At 40.9% G+C, this 27,465-nt stretch overlaps 1 protein-coding gene across 2 annotated transcripts in view; it reads right to left on the bottom strand.

Moving 5' to 3' along the window:
• Positions 1 to 22,005, bottom strand: part of slc38a4 (solute carrier family 38 member 4) — a 37,331-nt gene extending 15,326 nt beyond the window's left edge. The window contains exons 1-8 of one of the 2 annotated variants that reach the window (XM_051392347.1): positions 21,818 to 22,005; positions 4,832 to 5,062; positions 4,109 to 4,205; positions 3,017 to 3,132; positions 1,483 to 1,556; positions 595 to 687; positions 397 to 478; positions 205 to 287 (exon numbers count right to left, since the gene is read on the bottom strand). In XM_051392347.1, coding sequence (XP_051248307.1) covers positions 205 to 287; positions 397 to 478; positions 595 to 687; positions 1,483 to 1,556; positions 3,017 to 3,132; positions 4,109 to 4,205; positions 4,832 to 4,956 — 670 coding nt within the window. In that variant the 5' untranslated portion in view covers positions 4,957 to 5,062; positions 21,818 to 22,005. Of the gene's footprint in view, positions 1 to 204; positions 288 to 396; positions 479 to 594; positions 688 to 1,482; positions 1,557 to 3,016; positions 3,133 to 4,108; positions 4,206 to 4,831; positions 5,063 to 8,677; positions 8,816 to 21,817 lie in introns of those variants that run through there. The other variant, XM_051392346.1, reaches the window with a different exon arrangement.
• Between the last annotated feature and the right edge of the window lie 5,460 nt (positions 22,006 to 27,465).

Genomic DNA, 27,465 nt, shown 5'->3' with positions numbered 1-27,465 from the left:
TCTGAGTGTTACTTTACAGTATCTCTTAATTGCCTGCGCTGAGTAAGGGCTCGACTAGTGTTACTTCTGGTTTGGTGGAGGTGACTGCAGACAGCTGCAAGAACATAGAAGTCAAACACTGAAACAAAATTGGCTTCAGACTGCAGGAAGGGACATAGATTGTACCTCTTAGAAATTAGTAGCGGTATTAGATGTGGTCCTTACCCAGGTTTTTAAGGAGAGACAAAGGCAGAATGATTCCGACTGACACAAACACCACCAGGTAGTTCCCGTTCAGGTACCATTCACTGCAGAGAGGTTAAAATCAGGTCAGAGCCTTCACCGTATAAGTTGTACACACACACACACACGTTTAAACACACAAACACGTTTATTGTCAAAAGGACACACACTCACCCAGAGTTTTCTTCTAAAGCCAAGAAGGATCGGATCACTTCAGGCAGCTCATACTTCACGATAAAGAGGTAGCTGGACATGGCTGCAGGACAGAGAGGACATTACTGATTTAGCTACATTTTGTATGAGTACAATTTTAGCAATTGTATTAAATTGCACTAAACCACTGTCAAATCAACACATGAAATCACAGCATACCTCCAATATTCTGCATTATTATCGATACAAATGCAGCTACTTTCCCCGGCCAACCGAATGCTCTCTCTCCCAGCTTTTCATAGATGAGGGATCCTGTCAGAACAGACAAGTTGATGGAGAATAAGCCGTGGAAAACAATCCAGGTATCAGACAGAAACAGGGACAATGGGACCAACTGGATTAAAGCCCCAGGTGTATTTTATACCCTCGACTGGGATTTACTTTGGTCGATGTGGATGAGCCATCAACTCTTTTTTTTTTTAAATATATGTTTTTTGGGCTTTTATTGCCTTTATTATAGTTGACAGCTGAAGACAGACAGGAAAGGGGATGACACTCAGCAAAGGGCTGGAGGTCAGATTCGAACGCTGCAGCAAGGACTCAGTACGTGGGACACCAGCTCTACCCACTGAGCTATCCGGGCGCCTGAGAGCCATCAACTCTTTGAAGACTTTAGAGCTTATGACTATGAATAACATTTGTAAAATACATGTATCCATTCAGCTACTTCTGCTGATCTTTTCCTGCCTTTCAAATAATAAAACTGTTGCATGAGTCAGTGCATGAAATTAAAAACAAACTACACTATTTCACAAGAAAAGGTTGGAGAAAAGTAAACGTGGTTTGGTGCAGCCGTATTTTTCTGTATTTCCAGGTGATTAGCTCACGGCCCTTTATTTTCACCTTGCGACCCTTTCAGGGGCCCCAACCCCAGGGTCCATAATTAACTTTTTTCCTCTGTGCAGTTTGGTATTAAAACATATATACAGTCTACTTGAAACAATAACGTGTGTTTGATATATTCTTTTTTTCTCTGCAAAAAAAGTATAATTTCCACTTTAAAATCCCAAAAAAGGAGGCTAAGCCTGAAATTAACTGAATACCAACCTCCTTCTTTAGCTGTCATGAGGAGCAGATGTACAGAATATAGGGAGAGGATGGCCACAGCAATGAGGAGGATTCTGCATGAAGAAGGAAAGCAGAAGGTCAGTGATCAGTGCAAAACTGAGACAAAAACTGAGAAAAGAAAGGAGAGAGGGGTCTGGACAGGTGTAATATGAGGGAGAGTATATGCAGTTAGACACAGGAAGTCTCTGTGGACATTCACACTTCTGAAACACATAACTTCGATGTAGCTGCTTTGGATTTTTTCTTTGGAAAAAGAACATCAAAGTAGCTGTGACATACTGCAGCTGTGTGTTTGGGAGGGCTTGTCTCAGGAGACAAGGTGTGATTTCAACATGACTTCTACATAGCATGACCAGTGCAGTGTCAGGTCAATGCTACGTCAATGCATCAATCAGTTGCATTCTTCAGATAGCAAACAGTGTGGAACAATGGAAGGACTGGGACGGGGCTTTACTTTTACGGCTTCCTGCAATCATCAAACAGGACGAAGGTATTTGTGCTGGAAGAAGGAATGTGTGTGTGTTACCTCTGCTGTCAGGAGATGGCAGGAGCTCATTATTATTATTATTCCTTTTCTGCTATCATTTTTCAGCTGCAATATTCCTCTACTCCACTGACACTCAGCTTTGGAGGAGTGACACCATCTACGTTTTAGCTCTCTTGTTCCCCTGTATCATCGCCAGCTCATGAGGCGGCCACGCAGCAGGAGGGTGGATAGCAGACAGAGGTGGGGGCTGCATGGATGGGATTGAGGAGTGTAGGGTGACAGAGGGGTGTCAAATATTGTATGTCACCCATGAATGCTGATAATATATATGCACGGGACAGACAGCGCTGGATGAAAGGAACTGAGGGCACATGGTGTACAGGGAGTTCAAACATCTCCATGTGTTTGAGCTGCTCTTTAAACCAGGTGGTAATGTGATGATCATTTATATTTATACAGTTTATACTGAAATGTCTCAACAACTATTATAATTAGGTACGCACATCCCTGTCCCACTCAGCGAAAAGGTCTTCACTCATTTACTGTACAAGTGGCCTTTATTTACACATTTACATGACATTCTTCCCTCCATGTTCCACCCAGTAAGGTTAACCAACCTCATTATCTGTGTGCAGGAAATGTTCATAGAGTGTCTTTCTTGTAAACCCCATCATGACATTCCTGTCAGTACTCTATAATTAAACTTGAAAAGTTGACAGTGGAACCGAAACCAGTGTCAGGTAAGTACAACTGGAGATCATTGAAGGATAAAGGTGCCAATAATTCTGACAAAAACCTTGAGGATAAATACAACCTAGCTATTATTTTTTTGAATGCACAGAAAAAGAAAGAGCATAGTTTTAAAGAAATATTAAATTATATCAACATCTACTCTGTGTTTAAATATGTGTCTGTAATTGTAGAATGTAGTAGTAACTACCTGCCTGACCTGTCATGCCATTTCTTCGTACACACCCGGACATGCATGCTGTCGGGTTTCCTCGTTCTGCCCGCTGCAGTACTTACGTAAAGAGCACAATGCCAGTGTTCGCCATGGCGAAGGACAGGCCCAGGATGCCGCTGCCCATGATGGCGTTGCTCAAGTTGAAGACAGACATCCCGAAGGAGGTGTGGCCGGGATGCTGCTCAGAGAGAAAAAGACAGAAGAGAGATCTGTATGAGGAAAACAGACAACTGATGACAAATGATAATCTAGTATTTACTTCAACATTTGGCAATACTGAAGTGAAGCCAACAAGCCTTTAATGCCATTGGTAAATCCCCCACACGCTGTAATTCAAGGAAAACACACCCTCACCTTCTCCTGCACTGTTAGACACCAATTGTTTCGTGCGTTTCCAGTAGTTATTAAGTTTTATTGATTGGACCCATTCTCGCTCCCTCCTTCTACTTCAACTCCTACCTGCCAACATTTCCCAGAATATGAGTGGTGGTACTGGAAAAGTTCATGTGAACAATAAGCAGTGCCATTTGCTACAGCGTGTGATTGGTTGCAGAGCACATATTTTTTGATTTACTAATATACTGCTACCCTCAGCCTCAGGCACTCACAAGCCCCATCATGTGGTAGGCCCACACAGTTGTAATTGCAAGTAATAAGTACTGACGGTAGTTTACTACCTGTCAGAGGATATCGAATTCATTTGGAGTATACTGTCGACCATGAGAGCTTCCAGTTGACACAGAGAAAGTGTCCTTTAGTCAAAACTCAACATGTCTTCCAGTTGTGTTGCATTCTGGCCCATTTCCATGTAGGATTATTGGACCTTGGCACAAAATGGCAATTCTAGGAAGAATTTTGCTCTGAGATCCTGAGGAACTGACAATGATCAATATGACACATTTTTCTTGCAAAGTTTGAATACCAAGAGTGTGTGCGTGTCATAAATATTAACAAATAAGCTTGGGTAACTTGCATCGTGCTCAGCAAATGTTATGACATATTCATACATCTTTTTCTGATATTAACTGCCTGCTTCAGTTGTTCTTGGTATTAATGTGCCGTTCAAACCTGCAGAACAGTGCATTAAATCAAACCATTTACTCTGACTGACAGACGCTGACTACATTAGCGCTGTGACTTGTGAATCCTCTTACATATTCTTCATGGTATTCCTCATATTTCTTCTTCTTCATCATCCCATTTGACAGGAACTTCTGGCTTTCTGCGTCATCGTTGTCATCCAGAAACTGACTGCAAGGACAAAAAAAAAACTAAGATTAACATAAAAAAAGTATTAAAGCTTTATATTATACTGACTTTCTATGCAAACATTGTGGCAGTAACAGAAAATGCCAGCTGGTGACGGTTTTGATCAGCTGACCTGTCAGCGCTGGTTATTTAAGTCGGGTGGATGTGTTGGGTGCTTCATTTACTTAAAGATGTGTGTGAAAATAGCGGTCAGCACATCCTTATCAATCAACTAGCCTAATAACTTAATTAATTAGAGTTAATGCCCAAAGTCTCCAACTGGATAAGTAACCTAATTAATTAATACTTGTTAGCCCAAAATACCTATCACTGACAAATTAAACATGTTAATGCCAACAACCGTCTGCGCTTTGGTCTGGCCAAATGACCGTTCATACATGTTTACATGCACATAATTAACCAGGTTATTGGGAGAAGTCTGTAATAAGATCTGTCCCCTAGACCTGCTGAGAAATTAGGGTTTTACTGTTGAACCCTTGCTGCATTAACTAGGTTTCTCTTTACATAAAGTGAAGCACACCTCAAGTCACTAACAAAGCTGCAATGTCAAATGATTGCTGGTGTCTGCAAATTTGGGGAAGGAAATACATGACATTGTGGTGGCCGACCTGTCGATAGTGGCCTTCTCAGAGTCTATAGGCTCTGGGAAGTGGCCGTCCAGGCTCTCTGTGCTGTCATCATCAGCATCTGTGGACACTTTCCTCAGCTCCATACGTTCCACGATTCCCGGCATAGTGGCAACGAGAGGCGAAGAAGTTTGGATTTCAGGGTTTATAGTTCACAAGGCAGAGATGTGCTTCTTCAACCTCGGCTGGACCTTGTTACCTTGAAGAAAAGACCTAGAATAAAACAGAGGACACGTTAGAGGAAAGTTTCGAAGATGTCTGTTCAGACGTTCAACAACAGTGGCTGCTTGCATAAGTCTTAAAAATTCACCAACACTCGAGTTCACCACAGGAATGCCAATTTTCAGCTGACTACAGGCCTGCAGACGCATGCATTATCTAGCCGTATCGGCCTCTACGGAGCTCCTTGGCCTTGATGAAGAATACTTTAGAGTAAAATGGGGCTCTCTACCCTGCCAACGAGTCCATCCCACTTCCAGGAACTGAAGGACTGTTTGTTATGTTACCTTGAAGAGAAAAGTTAGGAGATGATGCAACCCTGAAGCCTAATACAGCTTCACCAACACCAGCAGGGCTGAAGTCCTGTTTGCTTTCATGCTATTTCCATCTCACACCAGCTGGATTTGTGGTATTAACAACTATATTTTGTCTATATTGGCTGTAAAATGTGGTATCTTAAAATACAAAATTATGTCACACTTCAGTCTTCTATCTTTAGGAAGATATTACAGTCCAGTGTTGACGTTCATACAGATTGCTGCTTGGTGTTAAGTCAACAAACCCTGAAACCAGGTCATGGATGCAACGAGTTCATGAGGCCGCCTGACCGCCACCATCAACAGACCGCCTTGTTCATGCGCGAGCTGGTTTACTCAGCCTCACCCACTACCATTTGAAGAAAATAAGCCAACAGCGCCGCCCCAGGGGGACACGCTTAAATTTTCCATCTGTAGCATTTACCATTAGGTTATGTAAGGAGGAGATTAAACAGGACAGTGAACAAAGCCGGTGATTATAAATTATAAGTGCTACTAACAGCCAAATTATTAACAGCACTGTTTGTCGCTTACACAAAGAGCTCTTTGATTGGTTGGAAGGACGGATCCCAAGTGCTACTCGCAGACAAACAACGCAGGGAAAACACAAACCATGGCAACAATTACCACAACAACAGAGGCCCTCACACATGATGAGGGACATACAAGCACAATTTAATGTTGTACTCCAGAGTAAAATTTTCCACATTTTGGGATATACGTTTATTCGCCCTCTTGCCAACACTTGTACGAGAAGATTAATACCGATCGCATATTTGTCCATTTAATATGAAGTCGGAGCCTGCAACAATAAGTTTAGCTTGGCATACGCATACAGGTGGATAAAGCTAGTCAGGCTTAGTCCAAAGATTAGAGATGCTGTTTCCCCCGGTATCCAGTCTTTATGCTAAACTATGCTAAGCTAGCTTCACATTTAGGGAAAGGGGGAATGAAATGCAGAAAAAAAAGGGAAAAAAAACATTTTAACATGGGCTGGTAGGGCCTTAGCCTTGGTACATGGGGTGCAAACTTGCCCAAGCAGCCCAATGTTTAATATGTTAACACAATATGTTAATTGAGTGAGCTGAGGCATAATGGGATGGGTCTTTAAACCTAAAATAATTTTAACGTTTTTAAGCTATTTGGGGGAACAGATAGAGGTTGTAAAGTAGGGGTGGGAATCTCACAACTCGATTCTGCATCCTGGTTTCCCGATTCAGTTCAGAACTGATCTTGATTCAATAAAAAACAAAAAGGGGGCACCATACTTTGGCTCTTCCTCCAGTGCTCCGTGTGGTAAACCACTGACTGTCAAACCAGCCCTTTGCCCACCGAACTGCTAATAAAACAAAACTGACAGAAAAAAGCAGACTATTCATGTTATCTTTTAAAGTTATTTATTTAAGCTAAATGCATTAACTTGGAAGTATCTAACACTCTTCTTCCTGTTTGAAAATAATGAAAAGATAACCAGCTGGCATAACCCACCAATGGATGGCTTGTTACACAACAGTTTCTACTGACGGAAGTGGTTTAGCAACAAGATCTTTGCATCACAATGTGTAAAGGCTGTTTATAGTCAACATGCCACTATGGAGCCACAGAAAGCTTTCTGTATTGTAACAAGGTTATCAGCTGCACACCATGGCAGACATGTTTAACCTCTCCACCATGACCCTACCTGGCTTGTGCAGTTTGATCCAGAAGACCAGACTTTCTTCAAAATAGTGTTTTAGTCATTGATATGCTGTTGTTTTCCCTGTGATCTTGCTCTTCGGAAGTAGGCTGCTTTAAAACGTGATATCTTTGAGCCAACGGAGATTAAGCGGCTACATTACTGTTAACAACCACATCACACACACCAGTACATCTAATCTCTCAGTGTCGCTCTCTGCTGTGTGGCGAGAGAGAAACGGAGAGCGGTTTTACTTTTCATTGCCAAGAGGATTAACCTGTCTGACTTAGTTAACTTCACACGTTGCCGAGTTTAATGCTGCCGTTGTTACAACCATAACACTGCAGAAGCACACGTTTGGCAGTGTGCCATGTAGGAAGCTCAGACGGGGTATCAGACTCCCACAGCTGAAACTGACTGCAGTTCACACCTACAATTAACATAATGTGTGTAAAACGCATCTTGAGTGACCACTAGTTGCTGAAACTTGTTTTCCTGCTTACATTTCATTGAATTCTCCCAAACAGAAGAAACCAGTTTGCACATGGTCGTTCAGTTGTACGAGAAGACAGCTGAAACCATTTGCATGCTGGATTAAACCACATACAGACACACAACATGCTAATGAAGCAGCTAGAGACAAACCAGAGACAAAAGATAAAGTGTTAATGCTGTAAATGCATCCCTGAGCACTACTGAGATTGACCTGGGAGTTTAGGTCCCATTGTCCTCAGGGTGTCCTGGGATGTCTTGACACTTGTGTTTACAGCTGTTCATTTTACTGCAGACCACACACCGGCCAACACTCACCCTTACACTTCTGAAGCTTGGTCATGATTAAACAAATTCATTCAACTTCTCACAGCAATACTGAAAAAAAAAAAAAAAATCCTAGTCTGTTGCTGATTTTAAAGCAGAAGCAAGCACGAATGGTGACTTGTGAAATGTGAAAACAGGAAAACACAAGCAAATCAAGCTTATCAGTAATGACACTTCCTGCTGTTTGGAGCTTCACTGAGTAATCATTTAAGATTGGCAAGCACAAGCTACTGAATTATGTTCTGAGTCAAGTTTAATGCCAAAAGATCACACAACTCCAGCTTGAATTGGAGCTCAAGGACCTCGTCTGCAGCTCTTCCTATAGCCTATAGTTTCTGTGTGGTAAGATCAAACTAAGATCAAATGCACTGAAACAGAAAGGCTGAAAATGCCAGAAAAAAAGACACTGATTTGCTCTCAACTCCTAAGCGTTGGCGAAAGAAGAAATATCAGATCCTTTCGTCCAACAGATCTGTTTCAAACCTCATGTCTCCACTCTTAAAACACTCCAACTACCTCATACATCCTCCACCCAAACAAACTCTTGCATCAGCCACCACCTTCAAGCAAAATTCCTTCCACGCTGTGGAAACCCTGCTCTGCTGTATGTGTGACAGTAAAAGCAACAGTGCGTTCCTTGAACATAGGTTAAAGGGCTTTTACCGCAGAAAAATTAAATTTTTCATAAGAATGTCCTTTTTTCAACTCCATTAAACTTACTGCAACTTTTGTATATCAATAGACGTATTTTCATGCAACCTATGAACCAAAATGTTCAAGCACAGCAGGCATACTCACTCAATCAAAAGTTCCTTAAAGCGGGTCCCAAGATTCCTTTTAATTTATTTTGCAATCAATGTATTAGCAAGACAGATAATAGACAAGTGAGTGGGTGAGGAGCTTCAGCTATTTTGTAACTCAGGTGAGAATGCAAGCTTTTAAAAGGGAGGAGGGAGGACCTCTGTCGGCCAATGAGGACAGACAAGGTTTGCGTTCAGACCCCTCCTTCTTTGAGCACGGTCTAAGCACCAGCGCAACTCCCCCGATACACACACACACACACACACACACACACACACACACACACACACACATTTGCCTTAAAATAAATGAAAGAAAAGAAAGAAAACTAAAGCATGGACAGAAGGAGAATTTGGAAGAACACAAAAAAAGCAGATAAAAAAGACACTTTTAATAGAAAGTCTAAAACCTGATAGCTAGATAGACATACAGACAGATAGTGAAGTTGTCGGAACGTTTGTCAAACACACACACACACACACACTTTTGTTTGCACATGCAGCAGCACACATGTAGATGCCCAGAAGCGTCATGGGCAACTGTCAGTGGTTTCGAAGTAGGCTGTGCCACAGGGCGACCAATCAGAGGATGGTGTTGGTGATGTCGCTGTGCCCAAGGTCGTGTTCGTGTTGGGGATGAAGTTTTATCTCTGTCCACTTTATTATGCGATCCAAAATCAGGGACACATGCGCGGCATGTGTGAACCATACTGCAACAGTCTTTTTCCACAAATCAGCTGTTGAAAAGTTTTGGACAGTGAGCAGCATAGAAACTTTGAAATCTACTGAGTGAAAACTTTCTATGTGTAAAAACCCTACTTGTTCATGAATAAATACTGATTTTATCTACTTGCTTTTGAAGAGGTTTCAATGTGGGTTGAATACTTCTCCCAACATACAGAGGAATGTGTCTGTAACTGAAAATGATAGTTCCTGTTACCCCAGAACACAAAACACAACAGTCTGCAGCACACTCACTTTCAGTCACAAGTATGGGTATATCGAGGGCAATTATTTACATGAAAGCCTTTTTACGGATCAGTAATGTGGAAATGATGGGCATTAAACTTCTTTAGATTTCTTTAGCTCAATTATTCAAATGTGTTCAGAATATTATTTTAGTTCACTGTAATGGAGTAAAGCTTTCCCGCTACCAGCGCTCCCTCTCCTCATTCACTCTCTAGCTTGTTTGACCAACGCTGCTTTCTCTCTCAAACAGATGTACACAGACCAAGCTTCTTGGTATTTTTACCAGACATCAAAGCTGGGTAGCAGAAATTAACCAAGTGAGGACACAATATCGTTTGGTCCATGAACAGTGCCTGGATAGCGCCCAGTTTTAGCAATATTTCAGGCTGACTGTGGAGCAATTTACAGGTCTGATAGCTAGATTGGCCACCACAGCATGACGTTGGGTTGCGTTGATTCTGTTACAACTTTTTGCTGCATGCTTCTTTCACCATTCCCTTCTGTCCCCACCTCCACAGCCTAAACAAACTACCCCCACTCAAATGAAGGAGACTGGAGTTTTTGCTGCAATGGTTGATTTGGTCTGAATACGGCCTCAGTTACTGGTTTTCAACTGACTTAAAGCCCATCCCCCTAAAAATATGTAAAGAGTCTAGTAATGTGGGTATTGGTAGTTTAGGGAACGGTGAAGAAAGGTTAGACTTACAGTAACATCTACGTAAAACACAACACCAAGTGAATAGCAGTGAAAGCTAAATTCCCACAAACATAAACACTACACCACGATTCCCTCTGCTGCTTCAGGGACATTCCTTAGATGGCATGGCAGTCCTTGAAGTGTGGGGTTTCACACACATATTCGGCCAATCACTTGTGACTAGAAAGCTGTCCATGAGCCAATCCCGCGACATACCAAACAAGGACGGCGGTTTGCTTGGGGGGTTGGGGGTCACAGGGTCACAAACTTCCGAGTAGAGCAGCAGGCCGCTATAAAAGTGACTGAGCTCAGTCTTTGAGGTCATGTCAAAGATATTACACGCATGAAAACAAAGAGACTTGAGGTGTCCAGTTGAGGCAAAGAAACATGTCGGTAATGACTCAAATAACCCACATGATATCATTAGGGTGACCTTGTGTTTGGGCTTGAAACTTTTGACAAAAAGTGGGGACATAGAGTAAAGATGGACATTTACGAGGCAGGGATGGTCTTAAGGCCCGAACACACCAACCCGATTAGCGGCCGTTGTCGGACAGTCGGGCAAGGTCGGTGACTCGAGTCGGTTCGGTGTGTCCCGTGCCGTCGTCAGTCGGAGTCGGCGTTCATTTTGGCCAATTCGACATGTAGAATTGGCCAGTGGCTGTCAGCAATAACGATCCTTCTTGACTACTATCAACACCCTCTGATGAAAACAATGACTGATGACAGCATGCTCTGTGTTTACTAGGTCTAGAGTGATCCGTCATTTCCGGTTTTAAATTTTTTTTGGGCGACAACACAGATTAGCGCCACCTGCTGTTATGGGGATGTATTACGCCTTGCACACGCGCAGAACGAAGTTTTTTACATTTTCTATCTTTGAAACATAATGCCATAATGAATTGTCAAGTGTCTACCTTTATGCAGCTGTATCATCGTTGATATGTATGTTGTAGGAAAACAGTCTGTCTTTTATTTTTTTACCTTCTGGACAAGTCTGTATGGTCTCCTACTCTTTCGCTTTCCTTCTCTCTTTCCAGTAAATGTTGATCACGTTTTCCCTTGTTCTGTCCCCATCTCTCTCTGACGTGTTCGGCCCAAACCTTGTATTTTGGTAAAACGTTGTCATCTCCCTAACGGTGTCCACCTACTGCAGGAGCTTGCCAAGACAATGTTTTGTGAATTTCACTTGATGCTTAGCACAATTTTCCAAAGTGTGTTTCTGCGTGGTAAAGTGTCTACCAAACCCTTGTTCAAAACAAAACCAAAAAGCAAAGTGATTGCTCAAATAAGCATCAAAGATTAGGTAACACTATTTCACTCTAATACAGTGCTGCTGTGATCATTTAACTACTTTAACGCTGGGTTTGACCTTATTGAGAGAATAAGACCCCATTAAAGATGTTCTAAACAACAAAACATCTTTGGCTAATTAACATTTAACAAGGTTTCCTGGTGTGGATGTGTAAATGTGGTAACTTCTGTAGCAGGAGAATAACACAGTGTGTTGACAGCAGCTGTTAAACATAAGGCCATGGAGGACGTTTCCGTCATGGATCATGGGGTTATTAACCTCCCCTTTTTTGACCAAAACATCTCTAACGTGACACCATAGACTCTAACTTGTACCTCTGATTGTTTGCATGAATGAATCACCACACCCCCCAACCCACACACACATACACTTGCATCCAAAACCACATCAGCCTGTACCTTTGTTGTGCAGCTTTCTGTCCCAAGAACCCTGCCAGTGATCATTATGAACAGGAATTTGAAGGCCTCTAAATTAAGCCTATACCTCTCAACCCCATGTGACCGGCTGCAAATACCACACAGAGTCTGCAGGTGAATCATTGGCCAGATGACATGCAATATCTGCTCCAATATGAAATTAAAGACAATTTTTTTATTGAGTTATCTAGAAGTGGTGAGACATAGTGAAAAGTAAAAAATATTTATTTAAAATAATACTATAAATCTCATGAACTCTTTGTCAAAGTAAGTTGGCCTCTTAAAGAATTTCACAGGTCCAAGGCAGCAGATATTTCTGTCCCCTGCGTGTAAAATCTATCATCTTTATGCACATGTTTGCAAGTAGGCGTCTGTTATATGATGTAACATACATCATAGCTTGTTTTTCCTCCATCAGTGAGAAGCCTCAGGATATTTGCATTATGACCCTCTCAGTTCATTTTAAAAACACCAAACCTCTCATATATCTGATTTTTAAAAAAACAAATCCATACATCACAACCACATAAGGTTGGTTATTTAAGAACAAACCTAGGGGGAAAAAAAATCACATTTGCAACTGATGTTAATGAATCAGTGTTCTAAGAGTGAGTGGAAAGTTATCTAGGCATGCTTGCTTCACACAGGCTCAATTACACAAATTAACACACGTCACAGGAACTGCACATTGCAACCACAGTCCTACACTGGAAGCCACAAAGCAAATGTAATGAAGAAGTTTGGAAGTTGAAATGTAGCGGTTTAACGGAGTCTGTGATTCATTCTTAACATAACCAGCCTGCTTCTCTGACCGCTACACTCAATAATTAAGATAATCCAGAAACTGTCAGAATTCAGAAATGACCACAATGTATTTGCCAAATTGGCTCAAGCTGCATAAGTATTACAGTAAACTCAGTAAAATCACTAACAATCACTAGCTGCTCTGTCCTGAGAGGAAGATGGATCTTGGGTCAACAGAGTGAGTTGCTAAAAATCATTGACTTTCTCTTTGCTGTTCAGGACATGAACCTCAAAACCCTGCACCCCTCTCTGAGGTCAAGTTAAAGCAATAGTTTGACATTGTGGGACCCTTATTCACTTACGTGCTGAGAGTTAGATGAGAAGATTGATACCATTCACATTAAATATGACAGCTGATTATCTTAGCTTAGATTAGCATAACACTGCATAACACAGCATAGAATAATGACTGTAAACAGGGAAACAGCACTTCTAAAGCTCAATAATTAACATGTTCTATCATGTTTGTTTAATTGACAAGTTGTGGTTTCCAGGGGGGTTATGTTGCATACTATTTCAAGGCCAGAAGCAACTGTGAAGTTGCCAGGCAACTTGTGTATAGTCCAGGAAATAAACATGGTCCTGGTAGGCTGGTATTTTTCCACCTTTGGACATAGTCAGGCTAGCTGTTTCGCCCTGCTTCCAGTCTCTATGCTAAGCTATGTTTACAGTGTACTGGCTTTAGCACACGAGAGTGGCACCAATCTTCTAATCTAATTCTCAACATTTTCCCAAATTCCTTTAAGTGATGAAGCACACTAGCACCCCAGCCCAAGTCCCTACTGTCTCATTGTCAACTCTGTAATAGGACTAGTAACAGAAACGTAATTATGATACGTGCAAAAGGTTGCAGTGCTCATAGCGTGTGAGCCTGTCGAGCCAGTGGTAACCTTACACGGGCAATCATGTAACCTTACATGCGGGCAATTATGTAGGACAGATTTACAGCTGCTGGTTGCATTCGGTGTAGCGACTTAAGAGGCTACTGTTCTTAGTCATAATATGTAACATTAGAGTCCTTGGACGACACATGATGGAGCACAAGAAATGCAACCACACACACACACACACACATCTGTGCTGCACTGACTCCTCCAGATGATCCAGTCAGTCTCTACTTACAGGAATTTATTATGTGGCACGTTGAGACAACTCCCTCCTCCTTTCTTTAGCTTAAGCTCATACATTTTACAGGTGAACTGTTAGACCATGCTGTGGTCACTTTTGCACTTAAAGTTAAAGTTGAAAAACGAAAAACATTTCTTGTATATATGTAGACATTTGAAATCACTGTATTTTGTTTACATTTAACCCAGAAATCCACCAATCCACAAATTTGCAAAAACTGATACAACAGCAGCCTTCTGATATGTTTAGGAGATAGCAACAGTCATAAAGTACCAATGCCTGACAACTCTGATGTCTCGTATTGGCGAATATTCAGCTCTTGACTCCGAAGCCTGCACACGTGGAGCATATGTTGAGTGTTTCAGCCAGAGGCATCACTTATCACCTGACAGGTAGTGTAGGCCTGTTTAAGTTCCCGACACACCCTTTTACAGTATGTTAATATACCGTGTTCAGTGTGTGAACTATGGTATTTTAACTATAAAAAAGCTGTGCCGCTAGATGTTTTGGCCATTTTTTTAACTAACACTACAGTTAACTACACTACACAGTATGTTCTCTTCATCCCGATTATCTATATTTTCATTTTCATATTTTCTATATGTAACTTTCTTTTCAGCTCTGTACAAGACACGTCTGTCTCACAGACTCACAGAACAAGCCAGGGCTCTTTCACAGCGTCAGTGCCACAGTGCCACCATAGAGGCTACCTTCAGTCATGCACAGCCAGCCATCTGTGAGACTGTACTTAGGCACTGTGGTAATTTGAGCTGAATACTGACGTCAGCACGCTCACAATGACAACTAACATTATAATATAAATGTTCCCTATCTTAATTTAGTATGTTAGCATGCTAAACACTGCTGTATTCAAGACCACCTTTGTCAAGCCCAAAACTCAACAAGTCCAAGACCAGACTTCCATGAGAGAGAGTCAAGATGGAGTCCAAGTGAGAAAGACAGAGTCAAGACCAACACAGGGAAAAAAAGAAATGCTTTTGCCATTGCTAACCAGATGAGTTTTGGCAGCCAGGTACAAGCATGCTACATCAGTGGTTATGTTGAAGTTACTTCATTATTTGGTGAGACCAAGGCCAAGTCAGAGACACGTCCGAGCATTGCTTAGCACAGCAGTGTGCTAATTTTACTTAATGATTTGTTCGGTAGACAGAACTGTCCGAAGATCTGAATTCCAGAAGCTGGATCATGAGCCAGCGTCCCAAAAGTTTAAAGTTTAAAAGTTTAAAGTTTATCTATGTAACACATAAAAGGAGCTCCTCTTTCTAGCACATGCCTTTTAGCTGAGCTTAGACGGCTAAAATTTATGGATGTATGGTACATGAGCATAAATACTAAAACTGCAGTACTCCCTGGAGAAATAAAAGTTTCACTTTCTCTCGCCACATTTCTGCTGTCTGACATCTTCAGAGTAAACTTCCACAAATCAAAAGACACATCTAACTGTTCTAAAATGTACTGACTCATATTTGTTGTATCTATAACAAAGGGCCATAAAGCAGTTTCAGCTAAATTGAATTAAATGAGCACGACGAATGACAGCAGCTAACCAAACTGCAACTAATGGGTTTTCTATGCTGAAAAGTCTTCAAGGAAAGCCGGCAGAAAATCACAAACAAAGAAAATGTATTCCTTCTAATAGAGGACACTGAAACATTGAAAACCCGAGATAATTCAAAAGGAAAATGTCTATGGAGGATCTAGTAAAACCGAATCACAGTGGGCGACAGCAAAAGACAAAAAACAAATTGACAGTGTCATGTGACATTCAAGCCAGTTGGCCTTTAGTAAACACCATATTGGCCTTTTGTACATAAGCATGGTGTGTCCTAACCTTGTTTGTGAACCAGTCTTTGCGACCCTCGCTCTGATCATCTTATCAGTTAGTATTGATCTGCCTGCACGTGTGTTCTGGTGATGACAGCGGCATCTTGTCATTCTTTTCAAGCTCAAGGTTTTCAAACTTGACTTTGGTGGGAGGAGGAAAGGTCTAATGGCCTTTATTATTTAATTTCAAAAGCGCTTCAGTTTCTGTTTGACTGAACTGGAACCAAAGACTAGGAAAGTCCAGTATGTGCTATTTTCCAACATGTGTGCACAACGAAAACAGCACTCTAAGGGTAACTTGAGAGCATGCAGCCGGAGCTTTTCTCTAAATATCTGAGCATGTTAAGTCACCTGCACAAATATGTCATTGGCCATCAAGCATGTGAGGCACACTGCTCATTCTGCAAGACGCCACATTTACAGAATAATCTGCACATTTTCTTGTTTCCCTGGTTTGCCCCATGTTGAACACTGGCCAACTTAAACAGAGCATGACAAACACTTTGTACAGAACATCGTACGTTTTTAAGTTTATTAGTGAAGTACAAATAGGGTAATACACAGAACTAATCTGACTGCTTATTTAAAGATATCAGATGACTGCCATCATGCTCTTTCCCCACCCAAGTATGACATAGACTGTATATTCTGTAATCAGAGCATACAGTACTGAATTAAGAGTCTGCCTTTAAAAAAAAAAGACTATTATTGACATTTTGTAGGTCTGAAAATTCAACTAGCCTCAGCGATCAATGTCTTAGTTCATCTTTAGCCGCTCAAATGAAGTGCATCTTTTAACATTATGTAAGTATGAATTCATTATTAGGGCTACTTTAATTATTAAAAATGGGCCACAAGAAAGCACTGTGCTCAGGCAGATTCCATTTGTAACACAGTGTGAGAGTCTTCATTGGGTCTAAAAATGATTTTCTGTTGCAGCAGTGACCATGAACCTGCTGATGTCTGATTATGCAGAGGCCCTTTGTGGGACATTTGGGCACTGGTTAGTTTTGACAAACTGCCATGTTGGAAGAGCGGCAACGAGAGACTGTAATGGCGTCACCTTCCCCTTCCTCATTCCTCCCTAAGATTGATGGGGCGTTCGTTTTGTCTTGTAATCGCGACTTGCAACTCGAGAGTGACGTCACATCCGTGTTGGAAAACGCATAACCGCAGGTTTTTGCGTTCTGTTTGGCACACAACACGACGAGTCGGAGAAAAGATGGACGCCTCCAGGAAAGTCGCTATAGTATAGTGATTATCTGGTTTACGGAGCACCCACCGCAGATTTCACATGTTCATTACATACTACACAATCATATTTCACAGTTTGATATCTGAATACTCCGTTTTGATTAACGTTAACGTTAGGCTACTGCTCTGCTTTCTGCTCAAGACTGAGCAGTGTTGTCATAGCAACATGGAGCGTCTCTAGCCAATTTCAGCTGCACAAGCTACAAAATAACTAATTAGGCGGTATTTAACACATAATAAAACTGTAGCGACATGCCTATAGGTAACAGTATACAGTGCTATGTGTACGACTTCTTCATTTGGTTACAACAAAGACAAAAGTGCTTCGAATAGTAGAAAACCACAATGTTTACTACGTGTGATGCTCGGAGTAGCCATCTTGGTAACTGAACTCGGGGTCCTCTGAGTTCAGACGACTTGACGAGTCGTATATATATACGACCTCGGGGGCGTTGTATTTGCAACTTCCGGTTCGTAACTCAGGAAACAAATAGAACGCACCATGAGTATTGTTTAGATTTCATTGAATTCTACATGTCGATACTGATTGATATTGAATCCTGGTTCACATTCTTGGCAGATGGGAGATTGACATGTTGAAATAACAAAAGTCTTATTTTCAGCAAATTCGGGCTGCAATAGATGACTGAAGATTGCGTTTCTTTTTGGTTAAAATAAGAAAACATGCTTTTTTTGAGTATGACATTTTAGGAAATATTGTTTGCTTTCTTACTGAGAGTTATATGACGAGTTAGATACCACCCTCATGTTTGTATAATAAACATACAGCCACCTTCAGGCTAGCTAAGCTTATCAAAATGGCTGGAAACGAGGAGGACAGCTAGTCTAGCTCTGTCCGAAGTTAACAAAAGCAGCCAATCAAAACCTCTAACGCTCACCCGTTAACATGTTATATCTCATTTATCTAATTCCTACAAAAAAATGTAAAGTTGTTCCCCGCTGTTTTGTGTCTTTATGCTAAGCTAAGCTCACAGCTAAACTGGTGATACTTTCATATTTAAACTACAGACATGACAGTGGTAGCAATATTCTCATCTCTCTGCAACGAGGCAAGTAAGAACATTTCCTAAATTTCAAACTCTTGCTTTAAACCATGCTGCATGAAATGCTGTGTCATGTTAAGCAGTCCATCACTCTACATTGTTTTCACACAGTGATTAAAATTAAACTCAGTGTTCTATATCTATCACACTAGCATTTTAGGGGAAGTTTTAAAAGAAGTGTGAGTTTCAGGACTCCTGCACCTGCGTTAACAAGTCAAACTCCTGTACGTTTAATGGATCTGTAAATAAAATACGTCTGAGAAAGGTTACTTAGCACAGATCATGTGGCCTCCCATATTAATAATGTTCTTTTAATATAAACTCTGCTCACAGTAGTAATCACAAGTTGTAAATGGTTTTGTATAGTGAACTATGTGCTCAAGCAGCTGTGTCGGCAAACATCCTTCCATGTTTATAGGATCTTCATCAGGACACTGAACCCCTGTAGCTGACCTCTGACCTCTGACCACCATGTGGAGGGCAGGAAAAACAAGGGGCTTCCCCTGCAACAACTTTTCACATAAAAAAAGCTGAGATGCACATGGTTGCTTTTCAAACGTTGCATGAGTCCTCAGTGCACATTCCACGTTAATAACTTATGCAATCCTGCAGATAAAAATATGCAGCTCCTTATATTGTACACTGAACCACCTTCTCAGATTTCAATTAAATGTGTTGACAGAGTTTTGGAAAACTTCCAAATGCATACCCCCTTTGTGGCACTGCCTCACTGTGTCTTTGTGTTAGTGATATCCACTCCTTTGAAACTGACTCGGCATCTGGCTCATTTGCTCATACGCACTCCAAGTTACATCAGCCAGCGCCGGCAGCTCTTCAACTCCCAGCTGCTCAGCAGGGTCTGACCTACATGTGTCATTCAGGTCTAACAGCCAATGAGGAGTGAGAATCCACAGGCAAGATCTGGTGTTCAAAACCTGGTGCTGGTGTCTCCCCTCACCTGTAGCACTGCAAAAGTTCCTGAGGAGTCTTTTGAGTGTACAGGTGTAACATTAAAGGCGTACTCCACCGACTTTATACAGAGAGTCAGTTTACTCATCATGACAAGCCCTACTCAGCCAACAGTTGTGTAATATGTTCTGCTGCTCTGGGAGTTTTTTTCAAGGTTCATGCACTTTCAGTGTACCTGAGCCAAACATTTCCAGACTCTCAAAGCCTTTATCATCAAAACTATAAATGCAACTGCAAAAAATGTACAGGTTCTACAGAATTACTACTACTTACTGATTTCCAGAGTAAGGGACCAACACAGGACTTATCTAGCTATTAATGACAAGCGAACACACCACGAGACAACAAACAAATACGACGACAGGATCGTTCATTTCAAATATTAAAAGATTTTTGTTTGAGTGATTGCGAGGATGAAACAGATTATGTTGAAAATCAAGCATTCTTCAATTAGTATATTCATATAAAGCATACCCCTAACCTTGAAAACATAACACTGAAAGTTATGCATTTTCCAAACTTCACAGACTTTTTTAAGTTGGAGAAAATAACCCTAATGATGTCATAATGATGTCAATAGGATTATCTCATCCTGGAGGGTCCACATTTGAACAGATATCCTGCATTACAGATGGTTTGAGTTTTTATTGAGATGCATTATAATATAACAATATAACAATATAATAATGTAGAATCCAGTATTTTTTTAGTTTGATCCGTACTTGGGACTAAAAGTCACGATATCTTGGCATCGGTTTAATCTCAACCATTCTTTGTGTTAAGCTGTCTTTTCTAAGTCTTCAGACTTTATGGAAGTATAAAGCTAAATAGCTGGATTCAAAATGAAATCTTACAGATTACCATTCAAACTTTAGTCAACTCAGTAACACCTAATTTACTCTGTAATCCTCTTTGAAATTGGTTGATGCGAGCTAGCAATCTGACTGTGAGCTGTCATGCCAAAAACATCAATGACTCACATTTGTAATCTTTCTTTTCATTTCTATTTAAGCACATTTCTTGAAGAAAGTTGAAGAAAACTGTTTTGTGTGTTCATGCATGCAGCTTTTACTAGAGCACCATGAGTGTGCACCTCAAAGCTTTAACATCACCGCAATAAAAATACACCATAGCCAAGTGGGTATTACTACAACTGCAGACATTAAAAATCTATTTGACAAATATGTTGTGGAGCTTCATTAAGGGAAGACATTACTAGGTCTGTTCTGTTATGTAAGCAAAGAACACAGGGAACATAGCGGGTTTGAAAGGCTATATGCAAAGTCACTGTGTGGCAACCAGGTATTTTTAGCACTCTGCCGAGCAAATTATAGAAACTGAACACAACACTTAAATATGCCTAAGCCTAGATATTCTCCTGGCTTGAATCTAGTCCTTGTTTCCAGTCATGAGCAGTGGCATGCATGGCTGGGATCAGGGTGTGTTGCTTCAGATGCTTCACCTAAAAGTGGCTTAAGACACAGATGAACATAAAGCAGGCTACAACTGCGGAGAAAGTGACAGCGACTGAGCACATGTGTGAAAGGCATCAAAGCAAAGATACATTTTGGATAAACCCCCCCGCCCCTCAAAGAGCCAAATGATACTGCTCTGTCTTACCGTCAAATCCAATGCGATTTTCTTTCACAGAGTGATTACCAAGTACTTACAGAGTCAGAGAGGAAGAGCTAAATCAAACAGCAGTAAAGGAGAGAGAGTAAAGTTTGTGTGCTGACACTGAGGGCGAACCTCTCAGGAGAAAGTTTCTGGAGATCAAATCAAGCTTTACTATTTTAAAAAAAAAAAAGAATTTTTCCAACCAGAGCATGACAAGAGTTGGAACCTGTGATTGCAGTCATAACATATTTATTAAGTGAGCCCTGCTGGCCACACTCTGCATGCTACAGCCTGCTGTTACATAAACCCATGATCCACATTATATCTTCATAGTCATATTTCTCATCTGTATATCCCTCCAAAATAAAGAACTAGTTTTTTTCCCTGTGGTTTGTGAGTTGCACACACACTGGGAGTACGCACAGAGCAACCTGAATGATGCAAAGTGGGGGAAATAATAATAGTCGCCTTTGTGTTTTCTCTCAGGAAGCACGGAGCAGCAGAGCAAGCATGCAAAAACACATAATGTAAATGGTAGTTTCAGTGCGTGTGATCAACTGGTGACTACAGTGGGAAACGTGTATTTAATAATAACCCAGATGCAGACACCAAATTACAACCGTGCAGCAGATTAAATGGAATTGTCCTTGTATAAATACAGACGCGTGTTTGGCGCTTAATGCAGCTTTATACTGACTCCAGGCAACACCCTGCAGGAAGCGCTCCACACAGCGCTACTGTTGCTCTCTCTCATCAGCATGTTAGTTTGTCAATGTATCTGCACAAATAACCAATGAAAACAGAAGGAAAATAGACAGAAGTCAGTAAAAACTGGTGCAAAAGTAAGCATTTCTTGTATTTTCCAATTTTCTAATGAGGCAATAACACCCCCCCCCTCCCCTCTCGAGCTGCTTATTCCAATCAAATAAATAATGAGAATAAAACTACCCGCTCCCAGGCAGTCATACATGGTGGTCAGAATTAACCAGCAAGTCGCATGCAGGTTGGAAGAAAACAAGTGAAAGCAGAAGGAATAGATGCGTAAATGTCGGGCTTTTACCTCAGCGCGGCGGACAGCTGTAGCAGGCGGAGGAGGGAGGCGGACTAGTGGAGACAAGAGTTGGAGACCCTTCCCATTTAACAAGCAAGGAGTCTGAGTGGAAATTTCCATCTGCCATGTGATGATGGCAACTCCTGAAGCGTCGTGTTACACCGCCGAGCACTGCTGGGGGGCTCCTTATTCTCCCATTAACCCCCCTGTTTCTAGCGTCTCCTCAGTTTGACAAGACCTCTGTAACTGCACGGAGGGTATCTGATCGCCTTAAAGCTGGTGATCCGGGTGGATTCACTCGATCTAATTGTTCCCATTTCTTCATCTCAAATGCGTTACTTTTAGATATAATAATCCCTGTGCATATTTATACTGGCTAAAGCGTGTTTGTGCAACGTTTCAGATAAAAAAAGGAGTTTATTTAATGATTGTGGACGTTTACTGACTGGGATCCTTTGTTTACATTCCGCCTGGCCACGTTGTAGGCAGAGAAAGGAGCTCCACACTGGGAGCCACTGCAATTATGTTTTAAAGGGGAAGTAAGGGAGTAGAAACAGGAGCATTTAGTGGAATGTGTCATACAGACTTTATAATTTATGTGTTATGATCAGATCAGTGTACAGTTTTGAGGAAAATGTTCTTGCCTGCCATTTTATGCTGCTTTACACTGCATTTCAGAGGCATATTTTACTTTCTACTCCACTACATTTATTTATGTGGCAGCTACAACGGTTTAACACATCTAAACCACATCAAACTTTTTTTTTATAAGAATCCCTCTTTAGAAATATTTATTTAGTGTCCTCAGACCAGTGCATTTTTTGGTAGATTAATAAAAAACTATAAAAAATACAACCTTGTGACTAAAATACAGTTACTAATCTTAAATCCATTTCTAAATTCATGGCAAACCACTGTTTGTCATCATGCAATAACACTAAGACTGCACTGAAGTTGCACTTAAAATTTAAGTAGAAAGAGCTTGTGCCTCACTGAGAATCTTTGTGCAACTGCACTGATCAAACTCTTTTCCAGAGGTTTTAGGGCTGTTTTATCAAACCTTTATTGAACTTATTATTACAGTATTATTATTTTAGGAATTATGCATGACTGATATTTTATAAATACGTATTTAAGATATGTCACATACCCCCTGCAGTACTCCAAAGTAGCCCTAGGGGTATGTGTGCCTGTTTGAGAAACACTGTCATAAACTCCACGTTGTTATGGATTAAACAACCCAACAGAGAAGTAGCTCCACTTCAACCAGCTAAATTAAAATTCTGCTTATGTGTTATTATTAGTAAAAATAGCAAATCTATTAGTCGACTGAGAGAAAATCAATCGGCAACTATTTTGATTATCAATCCATTATTAAGTCATGTTTCAGGTAAAGACTCCAATCATTCCCTAGTTTGCAGATTCTCCAATGCGAATTTACTTTGGTTGGTTTTCTGACATTTTATAGACCACATAATCAATCTTTTTTTTTTTTTTTTACAGGCTGATACTTTTACTGCTGTAAAATATCTGAGTACTTGATGATGAGGTAGTATTTCAGTTGTCAAAATCCTTCCTGAATCAAAAGCCGACAGTTATCAGCACTGTAACTAATAAGGCCGCAGATACAGTGTGTAAACTGCGTTTCTTCTTTGCTCCTTTGTGCCATTTTGTTCTGCACTGCACTTCAGAGTTCACCTGTCAATCAAACAGTGTGTGCGTACTGTGATTTTTATCCTTTGACTTCTTTGCCGCTCCTGCCTTTGTCTGTCAGTCAACGGGTATTTGTTCCTCACAAAACGCAACTCTTCTTCTGTTTACTGCAGACAAACCGCACATACAACACACTCCGATTTCTCTGTGCTGGAGCAATTTTCCAAACAAAGAACTACCAAACTCCATTTGCAAAACAGGCATTTAGTTTGTTATTTCTGTGCCATGCCAATCTTGTGCCCTCTCCTTAATGGGATTACAAAACACCACTGTATGTCACACATCAAAAAGAATGTATATCATCCAGTAACACATAGACCAAACGGAAAGGAAAACATCATCAGGTATAATGTTGTAAGTAATTCTATATACTTTCAAATTGCAAAACGTCAAACAAGTCTATAACTCAATAGAAGAATGAAAATAAATGCTACAAGCCTACACTTTATCCTGATAAAGATTTTTGTTCCTCACTGCTTTTCTCTTTTACATCATCCCACTACAGAAAGTTGTGTGTGGTTTCAAGTGAAAAGTGATGAAAAAATGTTCCTATATCATTAAGACAGCAGATTGATAGCACACCTTTCTTCTGGTTAGTTAGCTAGTATCTAATGTTCTTTGCTACTTCCTGTCTTTTACCTCCTCCTGCACTCACAGGGTGGAAAGAGGAAGCCGGTGTTAGCTTGACAACATCCGCCCACATTTTTCACCTCTCTCAGTGCCAACAGCTATTTGGCTGCGACAGACATTACTTCCTGTAGGATGTACAAACAGGCGATTGACAGCTCTCTCCCCTTCTTGCCTACATGTTCGATGAGGACACTGCTCACCAGGCTCACAGCGTAAATTAAACAGCCTAATCTCCATCTATTCATCTATTATTTATACACATTGATTATGTGAAGGGTCCTGGTCTGGAGCCATCAGTGAGAAGAGAGAGAGAAAGCGCATGAGTTGGCTTGAACGCACAGTGACACGAACAGTTGTTATATTGGACGGAGTGAAATATATAGGCAGAGGCTTCCTGAGATGTGGGAAACAGAGTTAAAGAGAATGAAATGAAACATTATTCTCTGACTGCTGAGCACTGGCAGGTCTTGGAGGATTTTTCTTGAAATGAATATGTTGAGTTCTTAAAAACAGGCAGAAAGGTATGAAAGCCCTCACACTCAATACCAGTGTGATTGTTTACTGCAGCCAGGAAAATACTCGATCAATAGCAGTGTTCATTTTAAAGATTAGCACACGTAACAGCGCAGCGCCATTGATAAGGACTGATTTGTGATCGATTTTGCTGTTTTTCCTTGTTAAAAATCAATTCAGATCAAAATGCTTCATTGGCCAGAGTGTAATAAAGACAATATTGCTAAAGCATTAAGAAATTATAGAATAAAACCAAAAACAAAAGTTATAAGTCATAAAATCAAGAAAACATCAAAAACTTTGCTCCGTGTTTGTCAGAGACTGTGTATGTGATGAAGTTGTTAGGTATGTATGTGTTAAAGTTGATGTGTGTGTTTTCTTGCGTGTGTTTATGTCAGAGTTTGAGGAAGTGCGTGCAAAGTTGTTATAGTTGTGTGTGTGTTAAAGTGGATGTGTGTAGCACAGCACAGCAGCTTTACCACATTTGACACTTGGTAGGTGTTCATTTCTGACCCTGCTGATTTAAAAAATAATTTAATTAATCTGGGCCCCCTGCATATGTGGGGCTTTCCTGTGCCAACCTTTTATGGCAACACCTAGTGACCCCCAGGTTGGGAACCACAGTGCTAGGGCCACCACCGATGGCTTCTGGGGGCCCTGCAATATGTTGGCCTCAACCTGTATCCTAAATAATACAAATTTCATATGAATTAGATCTGTTAATAATTAGGTGAAATTAGGTGACTGCCTATCGTCAATAAACCGCTACATCAATCTGAGTCATATAACCAGAAATGTTAACCAGGTGTGTTTTGGCGCAGCAGCTGGAGACTCAGAGGGAACTTCTTCCTGCTGATCCAAACAGACATCAAAAACAAGTTTATCACGGCCAGTAAACGCTCACACACGTGCAGGAGAGAGGGAGACAGCTGTTTTATGATGCAGAATTTAGGAGCAACTGTAGAGGATAGTGAAAAAATGATTTAATTTAATTTACAAGAGACATTCAGTCAGTAATCAGATCTATGTGTATTGTGTTTTTCAGAACGGACATTAGCTGCTTGTTTGAAGGTGATAAGCAAGCCCTGATACAGAGACAGAAATTATCATCTGGTATAAAATGCTCCTTTGTGACATATGGAGCACATGACGGCCCTCCTCTTGATGTAACTATCTTTTTTGTATGTAATAATTCTTGCAAGGGAAGGTTGAACTAGACTTATGGACTAAGTGCTCTCCCGTAGAAGTCAGACTGCACTGCCTTCAGCAAATATAAAAATTACCTAATAATTGCCTAATAATAATCATACAGTCTCTAATCATCCCCACAAGATCCCACTTAGGAATAAGCACTGTATAAAAATAACTACGTCTGCCTGCAAGCGGACTGTTGTCTGTACTAGAAAATGCATTCATAAATTAAAAAATGGAATTGAATTGGATGTTTGCTCTCCCTGCCTCCTTAGTTACTGTGGCTACGCCTGTCAAGCTTTACTGCAGTTTACAGTAAGAACAGAGGCAGATTTGCCACTTGAAAATAATTTGCAGGAATTTTGGAAACACTGGGTCCACATTTCTTTCTTTTCCAAACTTGTAGTCTTAAGTTGAAACTGCCTCAAGTGACATGCTAACATTTGCTGCTTACGTTGGAGCAGATAAATACAGTTTAAAACTTTCCTTACATTTTAGTTTTTGGGAAGGTTATAAAAAAGACACAACTCTCCAAACTCTTTAAATGCCGGATATGTGCTCTGTTTCCACATGGTGAAAATGTTGGGATGCGAATGTCTTAACATAAGACAACATTATGATGTGAGTAATTATGACCATATAAGCACCAGAAAAATATGCATACGTACTGTAAATGTATTGTAAGTTAAGTTCTTCCTTTCCTTCAAAACTGAACAGAAAAACGGATTAATTCTGTCTCTCCATCACTCACAGTATATTGAATATAAGTGTAGTCAGCTGCTGCTGTCTGACCTGCTGGAAACCATTCAAACAGGCTGACAGTGCAGATTTGTGTAGAACAGTGGAGAGCTTACATAAACCATGTGACTGCGTGGCGGCGAGATCATAGTGACTCTGTTTATACCCGGCATTAACATGCATCTTGGGCGATCACAAGTGGCCAGCTCTAAATACACCTGGCATTAGAATGGACACCTCCAAAAGTGTTCTGAGCGATCAGATCGACGTCTGCATCTGGCTTGCACTCTATGCTGCAAGATAGCGAAACCAAGAAGCTTCCTTTGGTTTGTGTGCATTTATATAAAAGAGAGAGAGACAGTCATGGTCGAGTGACATAGAGAGTGAATGAGGAGAGGGTGCCGCATTATTTTCTTATGATTGTTTCACAGCGGTTACATTCTAAAGGACAAATAAACACCCCCACACCCCAAAACAGCACTGCTCCACCCTGAATGGGTCTTTAATGCCAGGTGTAAACCGTGTCACAACTCTCCTTTTCAACAGCTTTGGTCTGACCCTGTTCAAGCTCCACTGAGCTGCAGCACCACGATGCCCCATTATCACCCTTTTGCTGAGTCTCCAGAATATACAAATACCCATGTTGGATGTTGGAGGGAGTTGTCTCATGTTCTGAATCACATCACAGGAACTCAGTAAAGCATCTCACATGAGAGTAGGCCTCCTTCAGCTGACAATGATTAAATACTCCAACACTGTGAGTAATCAGGTTTAGTTTCAGTTGCCAGGTTGCCAGAAGGAGAATCTATCACTAATACTCATCTATCCCTATATGCTCTGTGTAACTACATGAGCTATTTATCCCACTGCAT

This window comes from Dicentrarchus labrax, unplaced genomic scaffold (assembly GCF_905237075.1).
Source record: "Dicentrarchus labrax unplaced genomic scaffold, dlabrax2021, whole genome shotgun sequence".
In the NCBI taxonomy this organism is placed as follows: Eukaryota; Metazoa; Chordata; class Actinopteri; family Moronidae; genus Dicentrarchus; species Dicentrarchus labrax.
Note: the sequence above shows the minus strand (reverse complement) of the source record. Positions and strands in the feature narration are given on the sequence as shown.